Raw genomic sequence first — 26,916 nt, 5'->3', positions numbered from 1 at the left:
ATTTTTTTTTTTTTTTAATTTTAAGGATGTCTTTTTTTTTTTTTTTTTTTTAAATGAGTACACTGTAGCTGTCTTCAGACCCGCCAGAAGAGGGCATCAGATCCCATTACAGATGGTTGTGAGCCACCATGTGGTTGCCGGGAATTGAACTCAGGACCTCTGGACCTCTTAACTCTCCAGCCCCCAGATACTAGATTTTATTAACAAGCTGGTAGAACTATGCTGTGTAGATTCTGATCTATTCTATCCTGACTAGGCTGTTAATACCAAATAAATGCCCTGTTACTTGACAATTTGTCCCACCTAGGCAACCTTCTTCTTCCTCTCCTTTCTTCCTCCTTCTCCTCTCCACTCGTGCTCTCTCTAAGCCCCCTCACTTGATCACCTGTCCCTCCTTCCTATCCTCTTTACCCAGGTATAGGCTCTAGCCTTTGACTGACCAATCAAGAGATTATTGGCGAACATTCTTTAGAGCATACTGGATAATACAACGCCCATGTCCAGACTGCAGCTTGGATTTGGGGCACAGAACTCAGTATCTGAATACACAGCACATTAAGACCAACTTCAGCAGCAGCTCATACTGGCGAGTCGCTTTCCTTGGCATTCCAAGTGCTGTGAGATGACAGGCACAGTCTACCATGCCCAGACTAATGACCCCTTCATAATGAAGGAACCAGTAGTTTTATTTGAGAATGAAAAAAGCCAGGCACAGATTTTTGAAAAGAAAACTAAAAAACATATAGATTCTGGGAAAATGACAGTATCTCCACACATAATTGTAAGACATGAAGAATTTAGAATATCTATCAATCTTACACCTTTATCACATATCCTAGCAGAATGTGGGAAGCCCTGAAGGGCCCTCAAAACACAAAACAGAGAACCAGGCACACTGCTGCTCTGAGTACCTGGCCTTCCAGTCATACTTACTTCTCTGACCTCCACCAGATGGTCTGGATGCAAATGGGCTCTTTTGTTGACTGACTGCAGTTTGGAATGTCCAACATTAAAAAAAGACATGGCATTCTGACTTGGTCTCCGCTGGGATATGGGAGAATTACCACTAGATGCCAGCGAGAAGCTCCGGGACTTCAGGGGAGGGTTATTCTGTCAGAAAAAGAAAACAGTTTCTCTTGTGCTTTTCACAGTTTTGGCTCTCTTGCCATTATATTACCATATACTTCAGGCTTTATACAGGTACAATTTTGAGACTATATTAACATTAGATTTGACTTAGGCAAATTTCTGAAGATGAATTTTATGCTACTGAAAAATTATAAAGTTGAAATTTGCAGTGTATCATTCTGAAAGAATTTTTATATTTTTTTTTTGAAAGTCTATTAGAATAAGATTTTTCTTATTTTCTATTTTAACACTAAACCACAAAGACAACACAATAAGGAATATACATGTTGTGTATGTAACAATATAGCACATTTCCTAAAAGAAACTTCAGTCCCCTGGAACAATCTGGTACTTTCTGATCCCTGCCACCGACTAGCAGTTTGCACCATAAGGAGAATATTACTCGCAGACTAGGCCACAGACCTAAACACAATGTTTTGTTTGCAGTATTTTGTGAAAGGGTCTAGCCCAAGCTAGCATCAAATTTATAAAGCCTCCAAAATGCTATTATTACAGGTCTACCATTCCCAGACCTAAGTCATAACTAAAAAAGAAAAAAATCAGTGGGGGAAATGCTAAGAAGAAAAAAAAATAGAAGATAAAATATGGTGAAAATATTGTTATCCTCAGATATGAAATCCTTTAAATGAGCGACTCATGCACCACTGCTTAGACCCAAATTCAACAATTCAGTGCCTCCTTATCTTAAACAAACAAAGGACAAAAAACACTCTAAACAGCCAAGCATGGTAAACAAACAAACAAAACACTTCCATAAAAGGACATAAATTATGGGGCTGGTGAGATGACTCAGTGAATAGAAGCATTTGCTGCAAAGCACGACAGCCTGAATCCAATCTCTGGAACCCACGCTGAAGGAGAGCGCTGACTCCTAAAGTATCCTCTGACCTCCACGCACAAAATGGGAGGGATGCGCGTGCATTCCATGTGCACACAAAGAAGAATAATCAAAAATCTTTTTTAAAGATACTTAAATTAATAACCAACAAGCACATGAAAAGGTAATCAACATGATCAATCATTTGAGAAATAAGTTGAAAATCATGCGATCACTGGAGAATACAGAAAAATTAGGGGCCGGGGGAATGGCTCAGTCCATAAAGTAGTTACAGCTTTAGGGTGACAGAGCGGAGTTCAGATAGCCAGGGCCCACATAAGAAGATGGGCACAATGGGGAACGTCTATAATCCCAACACTTGGGAGACAGAGACAGGTGATCCCAAGAGCTCAGTGGCCTACCAGAAAAGCCAAATTAGTGAGCTTCAGGCTCGATTCAAGAACCTGTCTCAAAAAATAAGGTAGGGAGTGACTGAGGAAGACACTCAGTGTTGATCTATGGCCTCCACATGCACATTCACCCATATACAGACACATAAATATGAACTTCCATATGCCCCAGAAATTCTACTCCTACATACATACATACTTCAAAGAAATGAAAGAAGGGGCTGGCAAGATGGCTCAGCTGGTAAAGTGCTTGCCAAAAAAACATGAGGCTCTGAATTTGATCCCCAGCACCCGTGTTAAATAGGCAGGCATAGTTGTGTGAGTCTTTAATCCCAGAGCAGGGGAGATGAACGCAGTTGGATCCCTGTGGCTCACTGGCCAGTTAGTTTAGTCAAAGCAGTGAGCTCCAGGTTCACTGAGAGACCTGTTTCAAAAAAGAAAAGGTGGAAAGTGATTGAAGAAGATACCTGGCTTTGAACTCTGGTCTCCACCTGTATGTATGCACGCACACACACACACACACACACACACACACACACTCTGTAGTGGCTATTCCTGGTTGTCAACTTGACAATATTTGGAATGAACTACAATCCGGAATTGGAAGGCTCACCAGTGACCCTTATCTGGAGGCTTGGAGATCCTTATCTGGATCTTGGTTTGAAGATCTTGAGCCATAGTGGCTATGGATTCCAGAAGATTGAATCTCCGAGTTTAAGGAACACACCTTTAATCTGGGCTACGCCTTTCATCTGGGATTAAAGGTGTGGTGGAACACACCTTTAATCTGGGCTCCACCTTCTGCTGGAGACAATATAAGGACATTGGAAGAAGGGAGTCTAGCTCTTGCTCCTGCTCCTTCGCCTGCTTGCTGCGTGAGACTGAGTAACTGCTAGATCCTTGGACTTCCATTCACAGCTGTGACTGAACGATTGTTGGGAATTGAGCTGCCGACTGTAAGTCATCAATAAATTCCTTTATTATCTAGAGACTATCCATAAGTTCTGTGACTCTAGAGAACCCTGACTAATACACACTCTTACAGAAACATAAACCAAATATTTATAGTTCACCTCATTCATAGTATCTATCAAATGAAGACACTAAGCCAAATACGGGGACTCCCCCCGTAATCCTGTCACTGAGGAGGCTGAGGCAAGAAGAGCAGGAAAGTGGCTGTCAGTTAAGCCTGACTGTGAGGACTGGAATTCAGATTCCCTGCACCTACTAAGCAGCCAGGCTTGGTGGAGCATTCTATAACTTTAATGTTAGGAAAGAGGAGACAGGTGGATCCTGGAGCTTACTGGCTAGCTCGGCTCCTTGAATCATAGAGCTGATCCAGGCCAAGAAAGAAAAGGTAAAGAGGGATTGAAGAAGATAAACATGTAGAGACGCCACACAAATGCAGCTGCATGTGCACTCACGTGCTTGCACACATACATACAAGGTTGAGACAAGAGGAGTGCTGGGAATGTGGCTTAACTGGTAGAATGTCTAACACGGATGAAGTCCTAGATGATGAGGGTATCATATAAACCCAATGTGGTAGAGTGTGCTTATAATCCTAGTACTTGGAAGAGAAGCAGGAAAAGCGTACATTCAGGTCAACATGAAACACATCAGAGCCTATCTCAAAAAAAAAAAAAAAAAAAAACCCAAAAGGTGAGGCAGGAAGATTGCCAAGAGGAGAACTGCCAAGAGTTTAAGGTTTAAGACCAACCTGGGCCATACAGTAAGTTCTAGGCCAGTCTAAATTAGACTGAGACCCTGTCTCAAAAAACAAATTAAAAGAAAGTGTATTAGTAAGGAAGAGGACAGCTAGGCTGGCGTGGTGGCTTGCATCTATGACCCCAACACTTGGAAAGCTGGGGTAATTTTCAAGGCCAGCAGTGTGAGTAGAGAGGGGCTTGGGGGACAACTCTTGTTATGTATAAGTGTACATGAACCTTGAAAGGAGAAAAGCCAACACAAGAAATTACAGTCATAAGTCTTCACAAGTCAGAGCATAGATTAACTGCTCACCCCGGGCTTACACAGAGAACAGACGTGGCTAATTACTTCGGGTTGTCTAGGGGTTGATAGAAATATTAGGTAGTTACATGGCTGCCATGGCTGCACAATTTTTTTGTTTGTTTGTTTGTTTTTAAAGTTTGTTTGTTTGTTTAATGTATATGAGTGCACTGTCACTGTCTTCAGACACACTAGAAGAGGGCATTAGATTCCATTACATATAGTTGTGAGCCACCATGCGGTTTCTGGGAATCGAATTCAGGACCTCTGGAAGAGCAGTCAGTGCTCTTAACCTCTGAGACATCTCTCCAGCCCAAGGTTGCATAATCTTATTGTTACTACACTGACACCACAGGATTATATTTTATAGTGTATCAGTTTTATAACGTGTTAATGGTATCTCGATGTATTTTTTTAAACAATCATTTACTTTGTGTGTATAAGCACATATGAACATCAGCAGCGTGCATGAGAAAGCAAGGACATTTATCAAGAGACAGTTCTCTTTCAACCCCGTGAGTCCAAGGGATCAAACTGAGGTTGTCAAGCTTGGTGGCAATCACTCTACCTCCCTGGCTCTATTATCTACATTGAGAAGCATAAAGCCCATATTTCCTGTTTTGTGCATAGTGTACAAACCCACGTACCTTTCCAATAGCTTCCGTGTGGTGCTGTGTACATATCTGAAGTCTGCTCACCCAATGCTGCCGCTCTTTAGCATCTGTGGCTGATAAAAAGAATACAGACATCACATACTTTTCTATTTATTTGGGGAGCACAACTGTCCACAGCACAGGGATGGATGAATAAAAAGCAAAGGCTAGCACTACTTTCCTTAAAGAAAATGTCACTGACCAGGAAGACTAAAGGGTCGCCCTTGCTAGGAGTGCACAAATCCCATGTAACCAGGTGAGGACATGAGGCAATACATCTTTAAGTTCCTCCTGGTGGTATGCCCACGTTTGTTTCTGTTTATTTACTTCTTTTTGTTTTTCAAGACAGGGTTTCTCTGTGTAGCCCTGGCTGTCCTACTACTCAGTCTGTAGACCAGGCTGGCCTCAAATGCAGAGATCCACCGGCCTCTGCCTCCCAAGTGCTGGGATTAAAGTTGTGTGATACCACTGCTAGCTGATTATGTCCTTTTTTCAAATAAACAATCTTGATTAAGACTCTGAAATATCAGCAGTGCTTTCAGACCTTAGCAGAATGGTAAGCAGGATAACCACTATACTTTATGTATATTTATTCAGTAAAACCCCCACACATTTCTTCATAAATTAATCTAGACAGAGGTTATAAGCCAGGCATGGCAGCACAGCCTATAACTACAGCTCTCAGAGGCAGAAGGTAAGCATTTGAAGCCAGCCTAGGCTACATAGCAAGACCCTATCTTTAAAAAGCTCAAGCAAGTCTATGGTCATATTACCCTGAACATTCCAGATTTTATCAAAAACCAGTATGAAAATCCAAACCCCAAACCAAACATGGTAAATTATAATTTATCTTAATGAATATGGATATTTTAATACTTCCAATTGTAGTTATGTCACTAAGAGATGTCAAAAGGACAATGGGCAAAAAAGAAAAATTCCCTGAGGCAGACAAAAAACAGTAATATTTAAATGTCTAGGTTGTACAGTTATCACTAGTCAGGGTTTCATTTATAAAATAATTCACTAAACAGACTCATTCACTGGCCAACTTGAAAACCATTATTAAAGTAGATTTCACAATCAGTCAGAGCAGTTCTAAGACCATCCTGTGGTGTGTCACCGGTGGCAGTGGTGCTGAGGGGACCCCACCTCTGAGTTTATACTGCTCCCCGCTGGCGGCATTCACTGTGAAGGTGTGCGAGTCCTCATCGCTGGGAGAGATCACGGCCCCCGCAAGCTGCAAAGTCCCTCTGGGTTTCTGATTTCTAGACTGTTCATTTACAAAGTACTCCAACAGCCCAGCTTCATTGTTTAAAACAAAAAACCTGCAAAGATGTTTAAAATGTTATAGTTTTTAAACATTTGCCTTAGCTAAAACTAAAGTATGCAAACTTCAAACATGTAAAAACTACAGTGGTTTTTATTGAAAAACTCAAAACAAACAAACAAACAAGCCCCCTAAAACTAAAGCATGCCAACAAGTACCCAGAAACACTACACCAAACTTCCTAGGATAAAAATTATTATAAAACTGAGCACATGGAATACAAGGTACAAGCTGCAGAGCTGAGGGGGAAGCATTTATTTTAAATAATTTTTTGTGGTCCAGAAGATCAAACCCAGGACCTCATATACCCTAGGCAGACAGACACTCCACCGAAGCCCCATCGCTAGCCCCAGAAGTGCTTCTCAGGCTAGAACACAGTAAGTACAGAAAGAAACAAGACACAGCCCTCCTTTGGAGGAACATCTCTCCCCGATAAGCTGCAGACAAGGGACATACTATGGTCATACTATGACAAAATATGAACTCTAGGCTGGCATAATGCCAGGTAAGACGTGAATATGGGAGTTGCAGAGATGTCCCCGTGGTTAAGAACACACGCTGCTCTTGCAGATGACAGGAGTTTGGATCCTAACACCTAACTCCAGGGGATCCAACACCGTTTTGTGGTTTCTACAGTTACCTCCTTCCTATCTACCTACCAACCTACTCACCTCCCCACCCACCCACACAAAAGAATAATAAATCTTAAAAAAAAAATAAGCCTCAGTAATCAAAGAGATGAGTGTGATCTAAGATGTAACCAGTGAAATATACACTGGGAATAATGTCACACAGAAGGATGTTGTGACTGAACCTTTAGATAGGTCACAAGTGACTTGCCCTGTTTAAAAATGAAAAGACTGCAACTAGAGACACAGAAACTCAGGGAACTTGAGATTAAATGATGAAATACTGATATACCTTGGCAAAGAATTTGATGGAACACTGGTGGACTTTGGAAAAGAATTTAATGTTCTGATTCAATTATAGACTGGCTAGTTTAGGATGCACCAATTCAGATCCCAATTTAAGTGGTGTTAATAGATCTCTTCTTTAAAAGTTACAAAAAGGTTTGAATTTCTCAAAATTTATGCTTGGGTTTTTTCTGGAAGGTTTTTTAGCATTCTACAGAAAAGCCACATTCATAAAAGAACCTGGTGCAGAGTGTGAGCCAGTTCACGAGCCAGGAAGACGTTCACCGTCTCAAGTGACAGAGAAAGATCGCATCAAAGGAGTCAAAGAGAACGGAATCAGCCTTGTGTTGATAAAAAAATAAAAAGGTTAAAACTGCTTAAGAAGAAAGATAGAACACAGACTTTTTGACTAAAGTTTTTTATTGTTTTGAGACAGGGTTTCTCTACACAACCCTGGTTGTCCCACCTCTGCCTCCAGGACGCTTGGATTAAAGGCGTGTGCTACCATATTCAGCTTCCTCCTAAGCTTTTGAACCTGGAAAAATGTGTTTTCAGATTTTAATAAAAATTTAACTTGAATAATTCTGCAGCTCCTTGTTTCTTTGGCTTTGTTGTTGTTTTTTGTGACAGGGTTTCATATATCCCGGGCAAGCCCCAAACTCTCTATGTAGTCAAAGATGACTTTAAATTAGGATCTCCTTGTCTCTGTCTCCAGGTATACCACACAGCTGATTGTGGCTCTGAGGATCTCATGCAGCACCTCATGCATGCACAATAGGCAAGCATTCTACTGACTGAGCTCCAACCAGTGACATTTTTGTAATCTTAAACTCACATTTCATTAATTATTGGCGGAGTTGAGTTCAAAACGTTTTCATGTGTGTGCTAAACATTATAAACTGCCAATCACATCTTTGCTCATTTTTAAGTTATTTTTTTCAAAGATTTAAAGGGATCGTTTGAATTAACATAAAGCAGCTGTGGGGAGTCCACATTCCGACCAATCACCACTGGGCTCAGCTGCTGGGACAGCGATTCTGGGAGCGTGACTGAAACTCAGGGAGCTTAACTGCACTTATCCATATCCTACGCCCCCAATGTCTGGTGCTGGGCTTCAGGGAAGTGCTGAGACCACTCTCCAGGGGTGGAAAGACACAATCTAAGATGTTGGGATTCTCTGACTTCTAGGCCTCCTGTCACTGCTGGAGAGCTGCACAGAGAAGTTGGGAAATAAGCATGACAGTCCCTGGGCCCACAGTAAGACCTGGACTAGGACTCCCAAACTCCTGGGCATCTAGGCATCGCTGAGTCCCAAGGAGCTGGGAGCGGAGTTGGGGGCCTGCAGGCTGAGGATGGTGTCTAGGCCAGGTCTGGGGGGAATGGGAGCTCCAGTTTAGCTCATCAGTGATTGTCCTTAGCTTGGTGGAAGTTGTCTGGAGGCTGTCTGGAAGCGCAGAGGCCTTCCACAAGAAGCTTAGGTTGAGGCTCTACAGGCGGAGGCCTTATCTATGCACCCCCACAGCATTTCTTGATGAAACAGACAATCCATGTCTATCCATATTGCTTATTAACTCGTAGAAAATAGATATATACCAACTTCTCAGGGTGGACCAGAGATTAAATACCTTTCTGTTGAAAAGAATGTCTGGGAAGGGGAGATATTGGCTAAACCCTCAGACCTCTAGGTTACCTCATTAGCATGGACAACTCTGTTCTGGGCCTACATGACCTCAAGTTTCCTTATGTGGGAAGTGTAGCATGTGTTCCAGGCCAGGAGTCTGGCAGGGAGCAGGGAGCCGCCTGCCATCTCAGGTGTGTACCTGAGTTTCCGGGGACTCAGACCTACTCTACCGTACAGTTTCCTGGCAAGCTCCACTGTCCCACAAGCAGCCATTAATATGATCTTAAGTTTCTAAACCTGTTTTTATAAAATGTCTATATGAATCTTCCACTAAAAAAAAAAAAAGGGAGCCACCTTAGCCAACCAGAAGCCCACCCCTGCCCATGCTCATGATGCCCAGGCCAACCAGCAACACTAGGAAGAAACAATATGTGACCAAGAAGCTGTGGAGAGAGGTGGAACTGGAGTCATCAGGGTAGTGACAGGTGTGAGAGCTGAGGTCACCAGGGGAACATGTCACTGCCCAGTGGAGTCACAGGATGGTATGCAGTAGTAGCCTGCAGCTTACACAGTAGACTTAGCCCTCAGGTCCTCAACACGGAGTCTGACCTTGGGAGTGACAGCAATAATGTAGGCCCGGAATGAGGAACAGTTCACTTCATGTCCTGGATCTCTTCCCAGGACCAGTGTAGCCCATGGTGCCACTGAGGCCTGTGTGAGGGTCAGCAGCCCTGTGGCAGCCAGGGCCTGTCCAAGTTGATGTCTGTGGGCTGTGCTGTAGTTGAGGTGTCATTGAGTGGCTTGTACTGCCACTTGAAGCCATGGTGATGTCAGGTCCCATGCTGCCACCAAAGACCACCAATGATCTGTGGTCTTATTAAGGCCGGGGTCTGTGCTGATGTCTGTGGCCCCTTTTACCACTGAAGGCCAAGCAGCTATCTGTGGTCAGTGCTACAGCCTGAGACCATGCTGATGTGCACAGGTTGTATGTTGGTGTGAATTGTCTATACAGCCACTGGAGACCATGTTTGATGTCTGTGGTCAGGGCCTCTGAGGAACTTGTCTGAGTCCATGGTCCTATTGCAGGCAAGGGCCATGTTCATGGTCAGAGCTGTCACCAAAAACTATGTGGAAGTCCATGATTTGTGTTCCCGCTGACTGTAAAGAGCAAGGAGTCTACCTTGGCAGTGACACTGATAACTGCACACGCACAGTTGAGAAAAGAACACAGAAGAAGGCTTCCCTGACGACTCCTTCCCCTTCACCACCCCAACCCCCCAAAAAGTAACAGTCTAAACAGGAAGCCATCGAAGAGAAGTCTTACAAGTGTGATAAGGGCTCTTAAACTCTCACTTTTACTCTCATCTCTAGCCTTGCTTCTCTCTCTCCCTTCTCCCCTCTCCACGTGGCCATGGCAGGTTTCTCTGTCTTTCTATCTTCTCTCTTTCTCCCTGCCTTTCTACAATAAAGCTCTAAAACTGTTTTTTAAAAAAAGTGTGATAAGGACGATGACGTCAGCTCTCCACACCTGACGGCTCTGGTGGGGACTCGGGAAGCAAATGACTCAGTTCTATTTGAGAGGCAGGCCACTGAGAGTTTGACCATGTACCAGTGAGTATACAGGTAACACGAAATGGACTTGGTTGTTTTTTTTTTTTGGTTTGTCTGTTTTGGGTTTGCTTCGTTGTTTTGTTAGTGGTGCAATGAGAGAAGTGGGGACACTCCCTTGGAAGGACTAGGAAGCGAGTGTAATCGGGCATATGATGTGAAATTCCCAAAGAATCAATAGAAATATTATATTGAAGAAAAAAAAAATCATCCAAGCCAAGTGTGTTGGTTCTTTGGCCATAATCCTAGCATTTAGAAGGCCGAGGCAGATTCCAAATTTAAGGCCTGTCTAGGCAACTTACTGAGATAAAACTTCAAAATTAAAAATAGACAAAGGCTAAAGAGACAGCTCAGTGCAGAACTTCCTTAGCACATGCAAGGCCTGTGGTTCAAGGCCCCTGTAGCAGGAGGAAAAAGAAGTGTACAGACTAGAGAAAGATGGCCCACACAGTGAGGGAGGGAAAGCCAGCCAACTTCTTCAAAGGCACTAGACTCTTCATCTAGGTATGTCCTAGCAGGCTGGCCTGCGCGATACACTAGACAGGTCTGAGTCAGGGCTGAGTCCACTGGAGGTTAACATTCTGCACAACACTCACCATTCTTGTTAAAGGGAGATACGGCAAGGTGCTGTGGGTTTGGTTTGTTTGCCTTTACAACTGCAGAGTGAAAGACCGCTAGTTTGAAGAAGTAACTATGTCATGCTTCAGGGGCATCCACTCCTTAAACCTCACCACACACAACGGTATTCTAACTCAGAAACAAACAAACACTAGTGATGGCTCTAACAGGAAGACAGCTGCGTGCTCCTCTGCTCCGACCTTCCAGAGGCTTCCAGAAGCCATGCATAGATCCTGAGATGCCTTCAAGGTCTAGAGTCCAAACTGAAAGCAAGTGGGGTCAGGAAACTATTCCGGAGCCAGCCATTCTTTCGGGGGTAGGGTGGAGGCGAAAGAGCACAGACAGGGCCACTCCTCACTGGCCTCCGACTCCCTCCGTAGCTGTGGACAGTTCTAAACACCTGATCCTCCACCTCAGTCCTGGGTGCTGCAATTAGACATATAGCACCATGCCCAGCTCAAGTTATTAACTGTTTCGTGTAAACTGTTTGCAGGCTAGGCTAGAGACAACCTCGGGTATCATTTCTCAAGAATGCTATCCACCTTATTTTTGAGACAGGATCTCAAAATGGCCTGGAACTCTCCATTTTAGATGGCTGCCCAGTGATGGTATTACAAGTGTGAGCCACCATGCCTGGCTTTTAAACATAGGCTTAGAGGATCAAACTTGGGTCCTCAAGCCTATGTGGCTGGCAAGTGATTTGCCAACTGAGCCATCTTTTTTGTATTACATCCATTCATGTATGTGGTGTATGCACGACTGTGCCATGGTGCATTTGTAGAGGTCAGAAGACAGCTTGCAGGAGTCTTTTCCTCCCTCCATGTGGGTGCCCCTGAGCCTTCCTGCTGGCCTGTCAACTGAGCTATCTTAGCAGTCATCAAGCAATACTTTCTAGAGCACACTCATGCTAGGTAGGTATTTCCAGCCTGCTCAAAGCTGCTTTTGGTCAAAATAGAAATGACTTAGAGGGAAGGACACTGCCTTGAATAGATGGCAAAGGCCGAATGCTTTTGTCCCTTGAGAATCTTTTTGCAATGCACAGAAGAGGTAGCTTGGCAAGCCACAGAGCTCCCTAAGCCTCTGGCTTCTCAACAGCGTCTTAATCCCTCCATTCCCATCTCATCCTTCAACCTCTCCATCCCACACTCAAGAGCTAATCTGTTTATGCAGTGCTTCACGACCTCCAACACAGCGGTCAGAAATGCAATGTGAAGGCGTTTTTGTTCTTTTTAAGAAATGAGCCGGGCGTGGTGGCGCACGCCTTTAATCCCAGCACTCGGGAGGCAGAGGCAGGCGGATTTCTGAGTTCGAGGCCAGCCTGGTCTACAGAGTGAGTTCCAGGACAGCCAGGGCTACAGAAAAACCCTGTCTCAAAAAACCAAAAAAAAAAGAAAAAGAATAAAAAAAAAAAAAAAAGAAATGGTTTTGTCCTTATTTGTATGATTTGTGTGTATGTCTGGTGGGAGGGTGGGAATGTATGCGCCATGGCTTCTTTTTAAAAACTCCTATTTTCCATGGGCATTTCTGTTATTCTTTACAGTGTATGAAAAACATTCTTTCAAAAAGAAAGAAATTCTTTCATGTATTATTTCTGGTTGTGTTGTTTTGAGGTAGGAAGAAAAACACAACTCGTGTTACCCCATCATGGTTGCAGAATCTCCAAACGCATGCGAATTATAAACAGCATAATACATGGTTCTGTGAAAATAATCTGTCTATAAAAATAGACTTTGGACTCAAAATTAGTTGTTTATGAATTTTAGTTTTATTACTTTAAAGAATAACTGAGGGCTGGGAGATGGTTCAGTGAGTGAGAGCATGTACTTCCAAGCACAAGGACCTGAGTCCAAGTCACTGTCACCCACATAAGTGTCTGGCATGGCTGTGTATGCCTGTACCCCAGCATTGAGAGGGGGAAAAATGAGGACCCTGAGAGGTAAGGGGGGTGCAGAGAAATAAGAACCCTGTGCACAAACTTTTGCTGGTTAGAATAAAAGGATAGAAATAGGCAAAAGTACACATGTCTATAGTCCTAGCGACCGACTCCAGATACTAAGGCCAGAAGAATTATTTGGGGTTTAAGAGCTTGGGCTCATCCTGGGCCACATGGAGAGAGTTCATCTATTTATTTAATTTAAAAAGTTATTTAATTCATTTTATTTAATTTTATTTTATTATTATTATTTTCTTTCTTTCTTTCTTTCTTTTTTTTTTGAGACAGGGTCTCTTTATGTAGCCTGGCTGTCCTGGAACTTACTACATAGACCAGGTTGGCCTCTGCCTCCCAAGTGTTGGTGTTAAAGATGTGTGCCACCATGCCTAGCAGCAGTTTATTTCTTTAAAACCAAAAATAAAAAAGTAAACACCAAAAAAAAACCACTGTATTATCTATTAGTTCTACTTCCTGACATAGACACAAAAATGTAGAGACTTGAACAGATACTGGCACAACATTCACAGCAAAGCCTTATTTACAATTGCCAAAAGAAGAAAAACCCATTGTCCATCAATATAGGGATAGATAAATAAGAAATACAAATGCTGGAATATTACTGGCCTTTAAATAATGATGTGGATCAAGGAAATGGTTTATTGGGTGAAGGTACTTCTGCCAGCCTGATGCCCTGAGTTAAATCCCAGGACCTGAATGATGAAAAGTAAAAACTTATTCCTGTAAGATTTCCTCTGACACACACACACACACACACACACACACACACACACACAATGTAATTTTAAAAAATGGACCAACAAAATGGCTCAGTGGATGAAGGAATATTGTCATGCCTGAAGACAGTTCAATCCCTAGGAACCACATGATGGAAACAGAACTGACCCTGATCTCCACACTGTCTGTGACACTCAGGCACACAGAGGTATACTCTCGGACACATCCATATATATAAATATAAAAATAAAGTGAGAAAAAACAACACCAAAGAGCTAGGTGGTGTGGCACATGACTTTAATCCCAGCACCCAAGAGACAAAGGCAGGCAGATCTCTGAATTCTAGGACAACCAAGGCTACACAAAACAAACAAATCACACCCCCACCAAAGTTATGATGTGAATCTGAACCCTATGCAGAGTGAAATAAAAAAGTCACAAGAGGTCACACAGCGTATGTTCCCTGGGCACGAGGCATAAGGAGGGGTAAAGTCCAGAGACTATATAACAGAAGGAGGCTGGAGGAGGAGGCTAGTATATGAAAGATATGTAGTTTCAAGACGATGAGGAAGGGTCTGGAGATCGGCAGTTCGCACAGTTGTACAAAATGGTGAACATATTTAATTACACTGAGTTAGATGACTTAAATCGTATTATTTAATGTCAATTTAAAAAGTAAAACCTTAATACCCTTGCCCTGCAACTATTAAGTCTACAGTGTACTTAGCACAGCTGGCTTCCCTACTCACCAACTGCCTATGTGGCTGTGGGCTGCTTACTAACCCTCCAAGGCCACAGCCTGAGAATCAAGCAGAAATGCCCACTCTCCCCACTAAGAGCCTCACCTCTGCACACAGCAGCAGCACGTGGCAGGTGAGCACACCTCTCTATTCCTAACGACAGTGCTGAGGCTTAGAGGCTGCCACTGAGACACAGGCCAACTCCTCCATCCCTAAGGAGAAAGCCTTCCCCTGTGTAGGAGAGACATGGTAAACCATCCTCTACAAGTCCCACAGCTCTGTACCAACAGCAGTGTGTAACAGAACCAACTCCCAACCTCTTAGGAAGGAGACTGCCATCATAGGACCGTCAGCTTACCTGTACTGCCACCCGGTGACAAGGTTGGTGTACTTCATTAAATAGCCATTAACACTCTCCATGTGGTCACTGTTTCAAAAAGAACAGAGCTGAAGTTAGTGGAAATATGAGGAAACAAAAACAAACAAACCCAGACAACTCTTCAGTTTTGAAAATAGCTGCAGAGACAATAATTCATTAAATTTTCCAGGCATGATCATGAACGTCTTTAGTCTCTGTCCTCAGGAAGCAGAGGCAAGAAGAATCTCTGTATGTTGGATCGAAGCCAGCCTGGTCTACATATTGAATGCCAAGCCGGGGAGGGGAGGGGAGGGGAGGGGAGGGGAGGGGAGGGGAGGGGAGGGGAGGGGAGGGGAGGGAAAAAAAGAGTCAAGCTTACTAATTTCTTCAAAACAAGTACAATATTCCACTTATTATTATTTGAAATATAGTCATGTAAATATAAAGCTACATAAATACAAACACAAATATACTGTGAATGTTCTATTTAAAACAACTCCCCAAAAATTATTTCCTAAAAAGTCTTTCTCTGCTCTGGGTGCTTAGCATATATATAGTCTGCTTTCCCTGAACCGTTTCTGTCCATGAGACTTACTCTTTTGTCCAGTCCTGTAGCCCTATAACCTGAGTGTTGTACTCTGCATTAACCCTGCAAAGCCCCAGGCAGAACACAACAGAAATTATTTCCTCAAAGGATCAAGGTGTCCATAATTCACCATTTGGAAAGTCATTTCTTAGTCTGAGTTCTCCACACCAAGCCTTGTCTCTGGAAGGTGTCCTCCCCTGCCTGGTGGCATGTCATAAAAGCACTGCAGCTGAGCATGTCCTGCAAGAACTGGACTTCTAGGGTTATCTAGGGAGGTTATCTCCATATCTAGTGGATTATGGGGAAAAACTTTCCTAAAATCTTACTATACAGCTGGGCGTGGTGGCGCACGCCTTTAATCCCAGCACTCGGGAGGTAGCGGCAGGCGGATTTCTGAGTTCGAGGCCAGACTGGTCTACAAAGTAAGTTCCAGGACAGCCCCAGGGCTATACAGAGAAACCCTGCCTTGAACCCCCCTCCCCCCCAAAAAAATATTACTATACTAACCACCTTAAGAAAAGCATAGACATGTTAAAGCCATCAAAGGGGGTCAGAAGATATGGTTCAGTGGGCAAAGGGCTTGCATGTGCAAGTATAAGACCTGAATTCAGATCCTTAGCTGACATTAAAAAAAAAAATCGCAATTGCATGCCTTTAATCTCAGTGCTGGAAAGAAATGGGAAGTCATCCCGGGCTTCACTAGACAGACAGTCTAGCCAACTGGTGAGCTCCAGGTTCAGTGACAGACCATCCCAGAAATGAGGTAAAGGGCTGGAGACCTGGCTCAGCACAGAAAGGCACTGGCCAACAAATCTAATGATAGGATTTCCAGCTAGGAGCCTACACTGGAGAAGGAAACAGGTCACTCCTGCAAGTTGTCCTCTGACTTCCACACACACACACATACATGGCACATACTCATGCTTTGTGCATGTATACACAGACACACTAAATGTGTGTGTGTGTGTTTATATTTAAAAGACAAAGGTAGAGGGTGATGGAGGAAGTCACCTGTCACTGACCTTCACGAACCCACATGGCCTCTATTCAGTCACCACTTTTCCTTTCTTACTAATGGTATTCCTCATTTGCAAGTTACTGTACCAGTCACTTAATAGCCAACAGTAATCACAATATAGTGATTTGTGTTCTAATGTTATGAATTCTTTATTGGTGAATACATATAAAAAAGTTAATTTTAAATAAGGCATACTAGCACATACCTGTGATCCCTGAACTCAAGAGGCAAAAGAATCAGGAGTTCATGGTCAGCTACCAGGCCAGAGATAAATAAAACTACAGTCTCAAAGAAAGGTTTAGGTTTCTCATAAAAATTACAAGAAAGATGCTGATGGTGATTGACTTAATAACAGCATAAATCCAGTCTCATAAGAAGCAGATTCAAGCTGGGCATGGTGGCAACCTGCCAGAAGTCCTAGCCTTTGGAAGGTTAAGGCAGGTATATGAATGAGTTCAAAGCCAACCTGGGCTACATAAAAAAGAGACCCTGTCTCAAAACAGCAACAGAAGAACAAGACTCAAATAAGTGTAGACTACTGCTTGTCTTGATATATGAAACACCAGCCCCCAGACTGTACAGAAACAACTTGAGCACTATTATCCTTTGGCATGGACAATCGCGGGCTCTCTTTCATCTCTCCCCTTCTCTGTCCAATAACTAGTTAGCACAACTGTTTGATGTGGGAAGACTGTGCCACCTGCTGGCCATGAGAAGATGCTGTGAGACTCAATGTTTTGCTTTGGGAGCTGTGGGTATGCTATAGCCCAGACTGGTTTCAATGCAAGCTAGCATCCCCTAATCCAACTATCCCAAGTTCTAATTCCCACCATACATACACCAAAATCTGAAAGCTCTCAGCCTGAAACACTGCTGACCAAGTTTCTGACGGAAGCCTGTGTCTGAGTGTGTGTAACCTTCTACCTCACGCTCTACTCTTTAGAAGTGTATACATTTTTGCAGATCTTAATAAACATTTTAATATTAAGACAATCTGGTTGCTAATTGAGGAAAACATTACATACCTCATTTTATCATGATATTTCATGTTCCATGAATCAGGTGATTAAAAACAAGACACTGGAAACTAAGCTATGAAGAAGTTATCTTCAGTAATACCACTGCCCACAAATTGGATATATTTCTGATATTTCAAAGTATCATCTCCTTGGAATTCGTCCTGGAAGCTGTCTAGGGAAATAGTTGGTGAAGGGGCTTGGTGGTTGCTCTTCCAGGGGCCCTGAGTTCTCTTCCTAGCACCCATGTTGGGTGGTTCACAATTGGCTGTCTGCCCAGTGGTATTAATACATTTAGTCTGACACTCCTCCTAGATTGTTTCAATTCCCAAATTCCATTATTACTCCATACTTACTTCTTTTTGTTTGTTTGATAGTCTTGCTATATACACATTCACAGACAGACAGATACACACACACACACACACCCTACCTACCTACCTCCTAGGCTAGCCCTGAACTTCTCAAGCCTTAACTCCCTAAGGGGTGGTGTCACAGGTGTTAGGCTCCAACCATTAACCTTTATCAGACTTAAGTTACATAAAATGTTTAAAATCAACCTTGCTTTAAACACTTTCAGATCCTTTCAGTTAAGAACAAGCGACTCCCAGGCAGTGGTGGATTGCCTCTTTAGTATCAGCACTTGGAAGGCAGAGGTAGACAGATCTCTGGGTTTGAGGCCACCCTGATCTACACAGCAAATTCCAGGACAGCCAGGGCTACACAGAGTGAATCTGTTTCAAACAAACAAACAAACAAACAAACAAACAGGAAAAAGAAACAAGAAAGGGAGGGAGGGAGGGAGGGAGGGAGGGAAAGGGATTATTACAAAGCACTCTGAAAACCCACTGAAAAGTAAGAGAAATTCCCCAGGAGAAAAACGTCACACAGAGAAAACAGCAGTACGGGTCTCTGGCACTGGAGCACATAACAACAGGAGTATGTTGTTTAAAGACCTTTCTTCTTTGCCTTTTCAAGTTTTCCTTCAAGTGTCCAGTGTGTATGAGCTCCCTCTCTCCATGCCCCTCCCTCCCATCAGTCCCCTTTGTCCCACTGGGCAGTGTTGCATCTACTTTCACATCACAGTCACATGCATCTATTTTATGTATCTATACACAATCTAGGAGCTACAAACCAGAGACTATGTATTATATCTGTCTAAAAAGAATATCTCATCAAACAGAGTACAGGAGGCTATGGTAACAGGGCTGGGGTGACAGGACCTGCTGACTGAGTAGATGTGAAATGAGAAAGGGACAGCGTGAGAGAGAAAAAGCCACTGGTTTGTTCCAGCACCCAAACTGATCATTTTCATTATTGTAGTATTCTCCAGTAGATATTCTACTAGAACTACAAAGGGTCTCAGGATTGCCCTATTCACAAGCTAGCAAATTAACAGGCTACAATTTCATAGGGAAATGGCCGACTCCTGTGCAGGAATGGACACACTGACTTCAGTCCTCAGGGCAATAGCAGCACACCGGTCACAAAGAGGGCAAGCAACACCTACACCCAAGACAGAGTGTGTTAAAGGGCAGAACTTCAAGGCCTGGCTAGAACACAAGTCTTATCAAAAAGCAGCAAGCTGTACTACTGACTCTGCCAAATAAGACTTTGTTTCATCACATAAGACTTAAATTTCATCACAATAAAAAGATGTAAGCAATGGCACACATGATCTGTCTTCCAAGGAAGCAGTGAGCAGAGGGACTGGCTGCCCTTTGCTCCATAGTTGTTTTCAAGGCTGTGTAACAGCAGCCTAGAAGACAGAGGCACATTCCAAGGCTTCCGCCAGCCCTTCCTCTGAAAAGCAAAACTGCTTGCTAATGCAGAAAAGAGACCTGCCTTTTAGCTAGCTGTCGTTAGCAGGTAGAAAGCCAAAAACACAAGGTTTGAAGTGTTTAAAGTTTGGAGAGGCAGTCCCTACCACACATGCCCAGCCTGCCTTTTAGCACTTCCTTTGGTTTGTTCCTTTCCATCCATTTCAATAAACAGCGAAGTGTCGGATTTGTAAGCCTGCCTTTGCACAAACCTTTAATCCTGGCACTTGGAAGGCAGATGAAGGTGGATCTCTGAGTTTGAGGCCAGCATGGTCTACAGAGGGAGTTTCAGGACATCCAAAGACTACACTGAGAAATCCTGTCTCAAAAAACAAAAACAACACAACAAAACAAGCTGACACAGAGAAGAGAAAAATAAAGAGAAAATTCATCTATGAACTGCCAGCTTTCACAGTGAAAAAGAAGGGACCCTGAATTAAAATGACTCTAAAGGAAAGATAACTTAGGGCCAATGGAATAAATTCAACCAACTTTTTCCTAGAGTAATCAAGAGACAGTCAGCAAACACGGAAGAGGTTCTTTTCCTTCCCTGATTCTTTTCAATGACACTGAAAATGAAGGCCAGAGCTTCCGACTTCCATTCTGCTGGGTATGCACTTAATTGGGATCTGAGTAACAGAGAGGCTCACACACTGAGCGGTCTCAAAAATCATTGTTATGAGTTAGAATCGTAGCAAAACATGAGACAAATCATGTATTAAACTAGTTACTACTATCAGTAAAAAGCATCCATTCATTTACAGCCTATCTTCTTTTAATCCTTCTATGCAAATAACCAGTCATAAAAATTTTTCTAGTTACTAGCTATGGGATCCTGGCCAACTCATTTCAACTTCCATTTTCTTCTCTGTTTACAGAGACAGTGCCCATTACCTTCCTCTGAGAACTGTGGGAAGTCCACGTCCCTTCATTCTGAAGCAAGCTGAATGTGAGGCATTCACTCAGGCATACTGAGTTGGACACATCTAAAGCCCAGGGTATAATCTCACTGCCCCAGATTCATTTATCCTCCACATTTTCAGAATTTTAAATGTGGGTGACAACTGGGGTCAACTGTCCTTCCTTTCCTCCATGAGTCCCAAGAGAGAGCTAAAAAGCAGACCCTTCCTATTTAAATTCAAGGTTCTGGGTGACCATGACTTCGAGGAAAACAGAGAGAGGACACAATTGGCTTCGCCAAAATACTCAACCCACACACACTGTGAAATAATAAGTGCCGCTGCTTTAGCTGGGTATGGTGGTAACATGTCCTTAATCAACTTGGAAGGCTGGAGGCAGGAAAGTCTGGGGTTCAGGGCCCCAGCCTGGGACAAGGAGACCTACTTGGTCCTCCTGCCACCTCCCTCAGAGGTACAAAGGTATGGTTTAGTAAACTCCTCACAGATTTGGTGAGGCAGAGAAAGGGGATCCCTGGGTTTAGAGAGACCTTAAAGTGGAGACGGCTGCAGAGAAAGCAGGTAAAAGCATTTGTCACATCACGTAAGTCTGGCAACTCAAGTTCCATTTCTGCAACCCACAAGTGGAAGCAAAGAACTGACTGTCACAACTCCCTTCTGACCAGGGTGACATGGACACCCTGGTACACGTTCACACACACACACCATTACACACCCCCTAACACATACACACACACAAGTTTTTTCTTTGTCATTAAAAGTGCTCTAAGGGGCCAATGAGATGGCTCAGTAGGTACAGGCACTTGCTGCCAAGCTTAGTGAACTGAGTTCAATCCTTGGAATGCACATAGTGGAAGGAGAGAGCTGACTCCTGGCTCGGGCCTCCACATGCCCATGTGGCATACATGCCTACACACACAGACATGTATCATTTTATTTTATTTAAAGCTAAAATATTGTTGGCTTACATGCTTGCAAGGTTCTAGGTTTGTCTCCTATATTGCTAAAAGTAAGTAAGTGAAATCCTAAAATATATTGAATATAAGTAAGTACTTACTAAATAAAGAAATAACACAACTTTATCTGGCACTGTAGCTCACACCTTTGATCCTAACACTCAGGAGACAGAGGCAGGTAGATCTTTGCATTCCAGTCCAGCTTGGTCACAGAACTAGTCCCTAGTTCCAGGGTAGCCAGGACTACACAGAAAAACCCTGTTTCCAAACCCAAAAAAACAAACCAGAAAGAAACAGGGTTGAAGAGCCGGGTGTGGTGCTGCATTCTTTTAACCCCAGCACTGGAGAGGCAGAAGAAGCAGGCAGATCTCTGTGAATTTGAGACCAGCTTGTTCTACCTATAAATTCAGGCCATGCAGGGTTACATAGTAAGACCCTGTCTCAAATAAAGGGGGTAGGAGGCAAGGGGCAGGGGCTGGAGATGGGAAAGTGGTTAATACTGCTTGTTACATAACCATGAGGCCTGCTGTTCAAATCCCTGTACCCACTTAACAAGCCAATTCCACAAATATCTGTACCTACAGCTCTGAGGACCCCAATGCCCTACCTGGGCTCCTCGTGCTCACAGGCATGCATACTGCACACACATGAGAACATGCTTACAAAGACATGCACACACACAGATTAACAAAAGAAAAAACACCGGGCAGTGGTGGGGCATGCCTTTAATCCCAGCACTCGGGAGGCAGAGGCAGGCGGATTTCTGAGTTTGAGGCCAGCCTGGTCTACAGAGTGAGTTCCAGGACAGCCAGGGCTACACAGAAAAACCCTGTCTTGAAAAACAAAAAAAGAAAAAAACAAAAACAAGAAGAGGAAAAACAAATAAAACAAAACAAAACAAAACTTGGGAGACAGAGGCAGGTAGACTGCTAGACATCTGAGGCCAGCCTAGTCTACAGAGTGAGTTCCAGGGGTACACAAAGAAACTCTGTCTCAAATAAAACAAAACAAAAAGAGAAATCAGTAAAAATACTTTCTCCAGGGAGGGAAACTAGGTGGCTGGGACTAGCATTTAAGGCAAATATGTAATCCTTCTATCTATATTTTTAAAAAATAAATTAACAAAATGTTTTAAATATGATATTAATATTAGGATTAGGAGGATAAGGAGTTCAATATCATCCTCAGCCATTCTCAAATCAATCAATCAATCAATCAATCTCTCTCTCTCACACACACACACACAGTGTACCCAACTATGTACATTTTCAAAACTGAGATAGTATCAAATTACAGTAGAGATTAAAGCTACTGGTGAGATTTGCAATGTTCAGACAGGTAGTTAAAAACCTGGCTCTTGAGTTCCTGAAAGATTTCCTGACTCGGACTCCATTAGCTGAGGTCAGAAAGGAGAAAGAGATAGAGTCCACAACACAAGTAAGACAGCCTTGAAAAGGGGAAAAGCCAACCTAGGCAACTAAAGGAGAGAAAAGCCAACCACCACCGAGACACTGAGGACAAACAAAGAGAAAGTTCTGTCAGGAAGTCAAGAAAGTGGGGTGCCAGTGCAGCTGTGGCCCAGGGATGAAAGGGCTGGCTTTCTCAGAGAACTCAAGAAAGAATTCTAAAAGCATGTGTACTTACAGGGAACTCAGGTGGAAGAAAGACGTAAAAGTACTCATTGTTCCTTAGTAGGGACAGAGCAAATGGCCTGAGTTGTTTGAGAAGCAGTAAAGGATTAGGTCACTTTTTGTAATTGTTATTATTTTGTTTTAAACATCTTTAGACTCTAAACCTGGGGGAGAAGCCAAGAAAAGGAGACCACGAGTTGTTTTGTTTTTTGGTCTGTTTTTTTTGGGGGGGGGTTTCGAGACAGGGTTTCTCTGTATAGCCCTGGCTGTCCTGGAACTCACTCTGTAGACCAGGCTGGCCTGGAACTCAGAAATCCACCTACCTCTGCCTCCCGAGTGCTGGGGTTAAAGGCGTTCGCCACCACCTCCCGGCGAGACCATGAGTTTTGAGCACCTAATATTTGCTCTAATTCTACTTCATTTTTCACTTTAATTTAGAGTGGTTTTCAGAATTGCTACTATAAGACTGACCTCTGGTTATCTTGAACTTTTCCTTACTTCCTTGAATGATATCAAAATATCCCCACAAAAAAGAATTTTCTTATGGTTCATCTTAACACATAAATTGAGAGGGGCTGGAGAGATGGCTCAGCAGTTAAGAACACTAGCTGCTCTTCCAGAGGACCTGGGTTTGGTTCCCAGAACCCATGTGGCAGCTCCATGATGAGTCCAGGTCCAGAGGATCTGATGCCTTCTTCTAGATTCAATAGAGCCAGTGCACACATATGCAAACATACATACATACATACATACATGCAGGCAAACATTCACACCCATAAAAAAATAAAATGAAAAAAATCACAAAGGGGGAGAGTTACACTGACTTGACTTCAATCCCCATTGCCAATTACAAAGTTAGCTACTCTTCTCACTTCTGTAGGTTCATGCCTGCATATTTCACATAGACATATATTTGCATATTAGGTGATACAGGGTGATATATAGTCCTAGCTGTGCTGGAATTTACTATGCAGATATGAGGCTTGCCTCAAAACTCACAGAGATTCTCCTGCCTGTCTCCCATGCTCCAGGATTAAGAGAGAGCACCACCACGCCCAGCCCACATCTGCATATTGTAACACACGCGCAGTTCATACATATGGATAGTACTCATGATAAATATGTAGCTTTCACAACATCTTGGTTCCTACCCCTTCCAAGTCTTACAAGTGTAGTCAAAGAGTTTAACACAATCAAAAACCAAACCAAACAAACAAAACCAACTAGAATTAAACATACAAGCAGTTACCCAAAATTTCAGTATTCATCAGTGTAGATCCAACATTATAGGATGCCCTAATTCCATTCATTCTTAGAATTATGGGTAGTAATCTCTCCCTATACTATATATATATATATGTATATATATATATATATATACACACACACATACATACATATACATATATTTTTTTGTTTTACAAACCCTTTATACATATATTTTTTAAAGCACCAAAATGAAGCTTTTGATATTTCTCCAAGTTTTTCATTTACATTAATAAAAACTAACAAATGGCCGGGCGTGGTGGCACACGCCTTTGATCCCAGCACTCGGGAGGCAGAGGCAGGCGGATTTCTGAGTTCGAGGCCAGCCTGGTCTACAAAGTGAGCTCCAGGACAGCCAGGGCTACACAGAGAAACCCTGTCTCGAAAAAACCAAAAAAAAAAAAAAAAAAAACTAACAAATGTAGAATTTCAAGAGTTTTCAAGTAGCCTGATTACACTCTACTGCTTATCAGCCTCTGTATTTAAGTCCCTCCCCTTCTCTAAGTCACAAGCAACCAAAGGATAAGATCTTCTCTGACTCTTGTTACTCGAATCATTCCACAAGTTTTGAAGACCAGCATTTGCCTCTCAAAGCGCTGAGTTCCACAGTTTCTGCTCTAAGAGACGTTCAGGCTTGCTTGTAAACAGATTACAACAGAGGCAAAAACCAGAAGTGAGTGTAGAGATAAATCAGAGGAAGAATAAGCCCTTGGATAATCGAGAAAACTCTGGGGTACATTTCTGAATTCCTCAAAGGGCCTCAAAAAATTACCTGTTGAATGAATTTCTGAAGAAAGTCAATCCTGCTCACGAAAGCAGGGTTCTATCTCCAAGTCAGATCATCAGCCGCTTTGGAATTGGCCTTCCAACTGGGATATGCAGACCCCATCACACTCCGAGCCACCCCAGAACATCACTTTGGAGGGCCATACCTGTACTGCCAGCCTTTCGCACTGCCACCGCGGCTGCTGTTGCTGCTGCTACTGCTGATGGCACCCCCACAGCTGCTGTTGCCGCTGTTCTTGTTCGGGGTCACTGCTGTGGCCAAGCCCTCCAGCTTCCCTTCACTCTCGGAGACTTTCATCACCGATGCCGGCTCACCTCCCTGCATCTTAACTCCAAAGTTCATCTGCCCTTCTCGGGCGAGGGACACCAAGTGCAGAGTTATTTTGTAAGTACTTTTCCCCCTTTCTCTCTCTCGTTTTTTTACTCTCAACGGGATCTCAGACCTCGGCTAGAGTGGAAATCGACAGTGGTCCAGAAAAAGAGGACACGCATTTCCACTTTGGTTAAAAGTTTTAAAGAGCACGGGTACCCTTCAGATAGATGCCTCTCCCGAGCAAGAACAAGGAGGACAAATCACCCCGCCAGAGGGCTCGGTGCCACACTCCGAGGAGCAGCCGGGCGGCGCGGGCGAGGTCGCGGATCCTCTGCCTGGGAACGCGGGGCAAGGACGGGGTCCACGGCCCGGGAGCCCCGGAGCCCACGGCCTGACCTCAGGACTCGGGGGTCGGGCCAGCCGCGCCGCTTCTTCTCCTCAGCCGGGTCCTCGGGAGAAAGGGCCCTGTCCAGCCAGCTCCGCGGTTCCCACCGCAGCCCCGAACTGAGCCGGAGCGGTCGCGCGAAGCCCGCGGAGGGTCGGGCAGACGCCGCCGGGCAGGACGCGGGCTCCGAGGCCGCTGAGCTTGGGCCGGAGGCGAGGGGTTCACCGTGGCCTCCTCCGAGAGCGCTAGCCCTGGAGCCCCACGGAGTTCACAGGAGCCGACCGCTCCCTGGAGCTTCCTTAGCCCTAAACGTAAAAGCCAGAGCCAGGGCCCGGGCCGCCGCCCCACCCACAGCCGGTCACCCACCCGCCTGCTAGCTCTCCCCGCCTTCCTTTCCGGTGTCGTGTGAGCTCATTTCCGCTAGCATTGAAGCGGCGGCGCCATCTTTGATTGGGGCAGACGATCCCGAAAGGAGGCGGTGACCGGAGCCTCAAGGGAGAGAAGGAGCTGAAAGAAGCAGTGGGGAAAGAGGCAGCAGGCGGGAGGGAGGGAGAAAAAGGGAATGAAACGGTCTTGCTAAACAGGTCCTATACTCTCTTGGGGAGCCCCATTCCTTGCCTTTTAAGGGAACCTAAAAAAATAAGAATTTACAGAACAAAGTGGGGAAAAATAACTGATCAGTCATTTTTGAGCAACAAAAAACCCAACATGATATTGGACTAAGGTAAATCGTCTTAAAGAAAAGGAAATTGTCTTGGAAATTAGAGCTCTTGGTGATGCTGGAGAAACTTGAAGTAGATTGATATAAAAAGGATTTACTAATAAGCTTACTTAAAAAGGACCAATAACACTGGAAGAAAAGTAGTTTATTGCCACGTTTGTTACAAACTGTAAGAAAGAAAACTTTTACCATAATTGAAGTTTGGGGTCTCTGAAGAAGTTTCTCTTACTGTTTATCCCCTCAGCTTGACCTCCAGTTAGGCTCCACTCCCACAGCAAAAGGAGACAACCTGCCATTATACCCATCAAAGAGCATTCCTAAAACAAGACACAGGGGCAATGCAGGACCACAACCATCTGCAAGGCCCAGCCTGCCATTAACTCTTTGTCTAGGCACAGGGAAAGTTTACCTCTACCAGGTGGGCATGATTAACCTGGGTAACAACTACTTGAAAGAACCACACTGGTGTACTTAAGAAATAATCCTTAGCCGGGTGTGGTGACACACGTCTTTAATCCCAGCACTTGGGAGGCAGAGGCAGGCGGATTTCTGAGTTCGAGGCCAGCCTGGTCTACAGAGTGAGTTCCAGGACAGCCAGGGCTACACAG

General features: G+C 43.8%; 1 protein-coding gene across 2 annotated transcripts in view; it reads right to left on the bottom strand.

Moving 5' to 3' along the window:
- Positions 1–26,916, bottom strand: part of Osbpl11 (oxysterol binding protein-like 11) — a 73,550-nt gene that overhangs the window by 32,277 nt on the left and 14,357 nt on the right. The window contains exons 1-5 of one of the 2 annotated variants that reach the window (NM_176840.3): positions 25,036–25,965; positions 14,894–14,962; positions 6,189–6,364; positions 5,034–5,113; positions 934–1,110 (exon numbers count right to left, since the gene is read on the bottom strand). In NM_176840.3, the coding sequence (NP_789810.2) occupies positions 934–1,110; positions 5,034–5,113; positions 6,189–6,364; positions 14,894–14,962; positions 25,036–25,232 (699 nt within the window). In that variant the 5' untranslated portion in view covers positions 25,233–25,965. Of the gene's footprint in view, positions 1–933; positions 1,111–5,033; positions 5,114–6,188; positions 6,365–14,893; positions 14,963–25,035; positions 25,966–26,916 lie in introns of those variants that run through there. The other variant, XM_011245797.3, reaches the window with a different exon arrangement.

Source organism: Mus musculus, chromosome 16, assembly GCF_000001635.26.
Source record: "Mus musculus strain C57BL/6J chromosome 16, GRCm38.p6 C57BL/6J".
Lineage (NCBI taxonomy): Eukaryota > Metazoa > Chordata > Mammalia > Rodentia > Muridae > Mus > Mus musculus.
The sequence above is the reverse complement of the archived record's forward strand: the minus strand, read 5'-3'. Positions and strand labels throughout refer to the sequence as shown.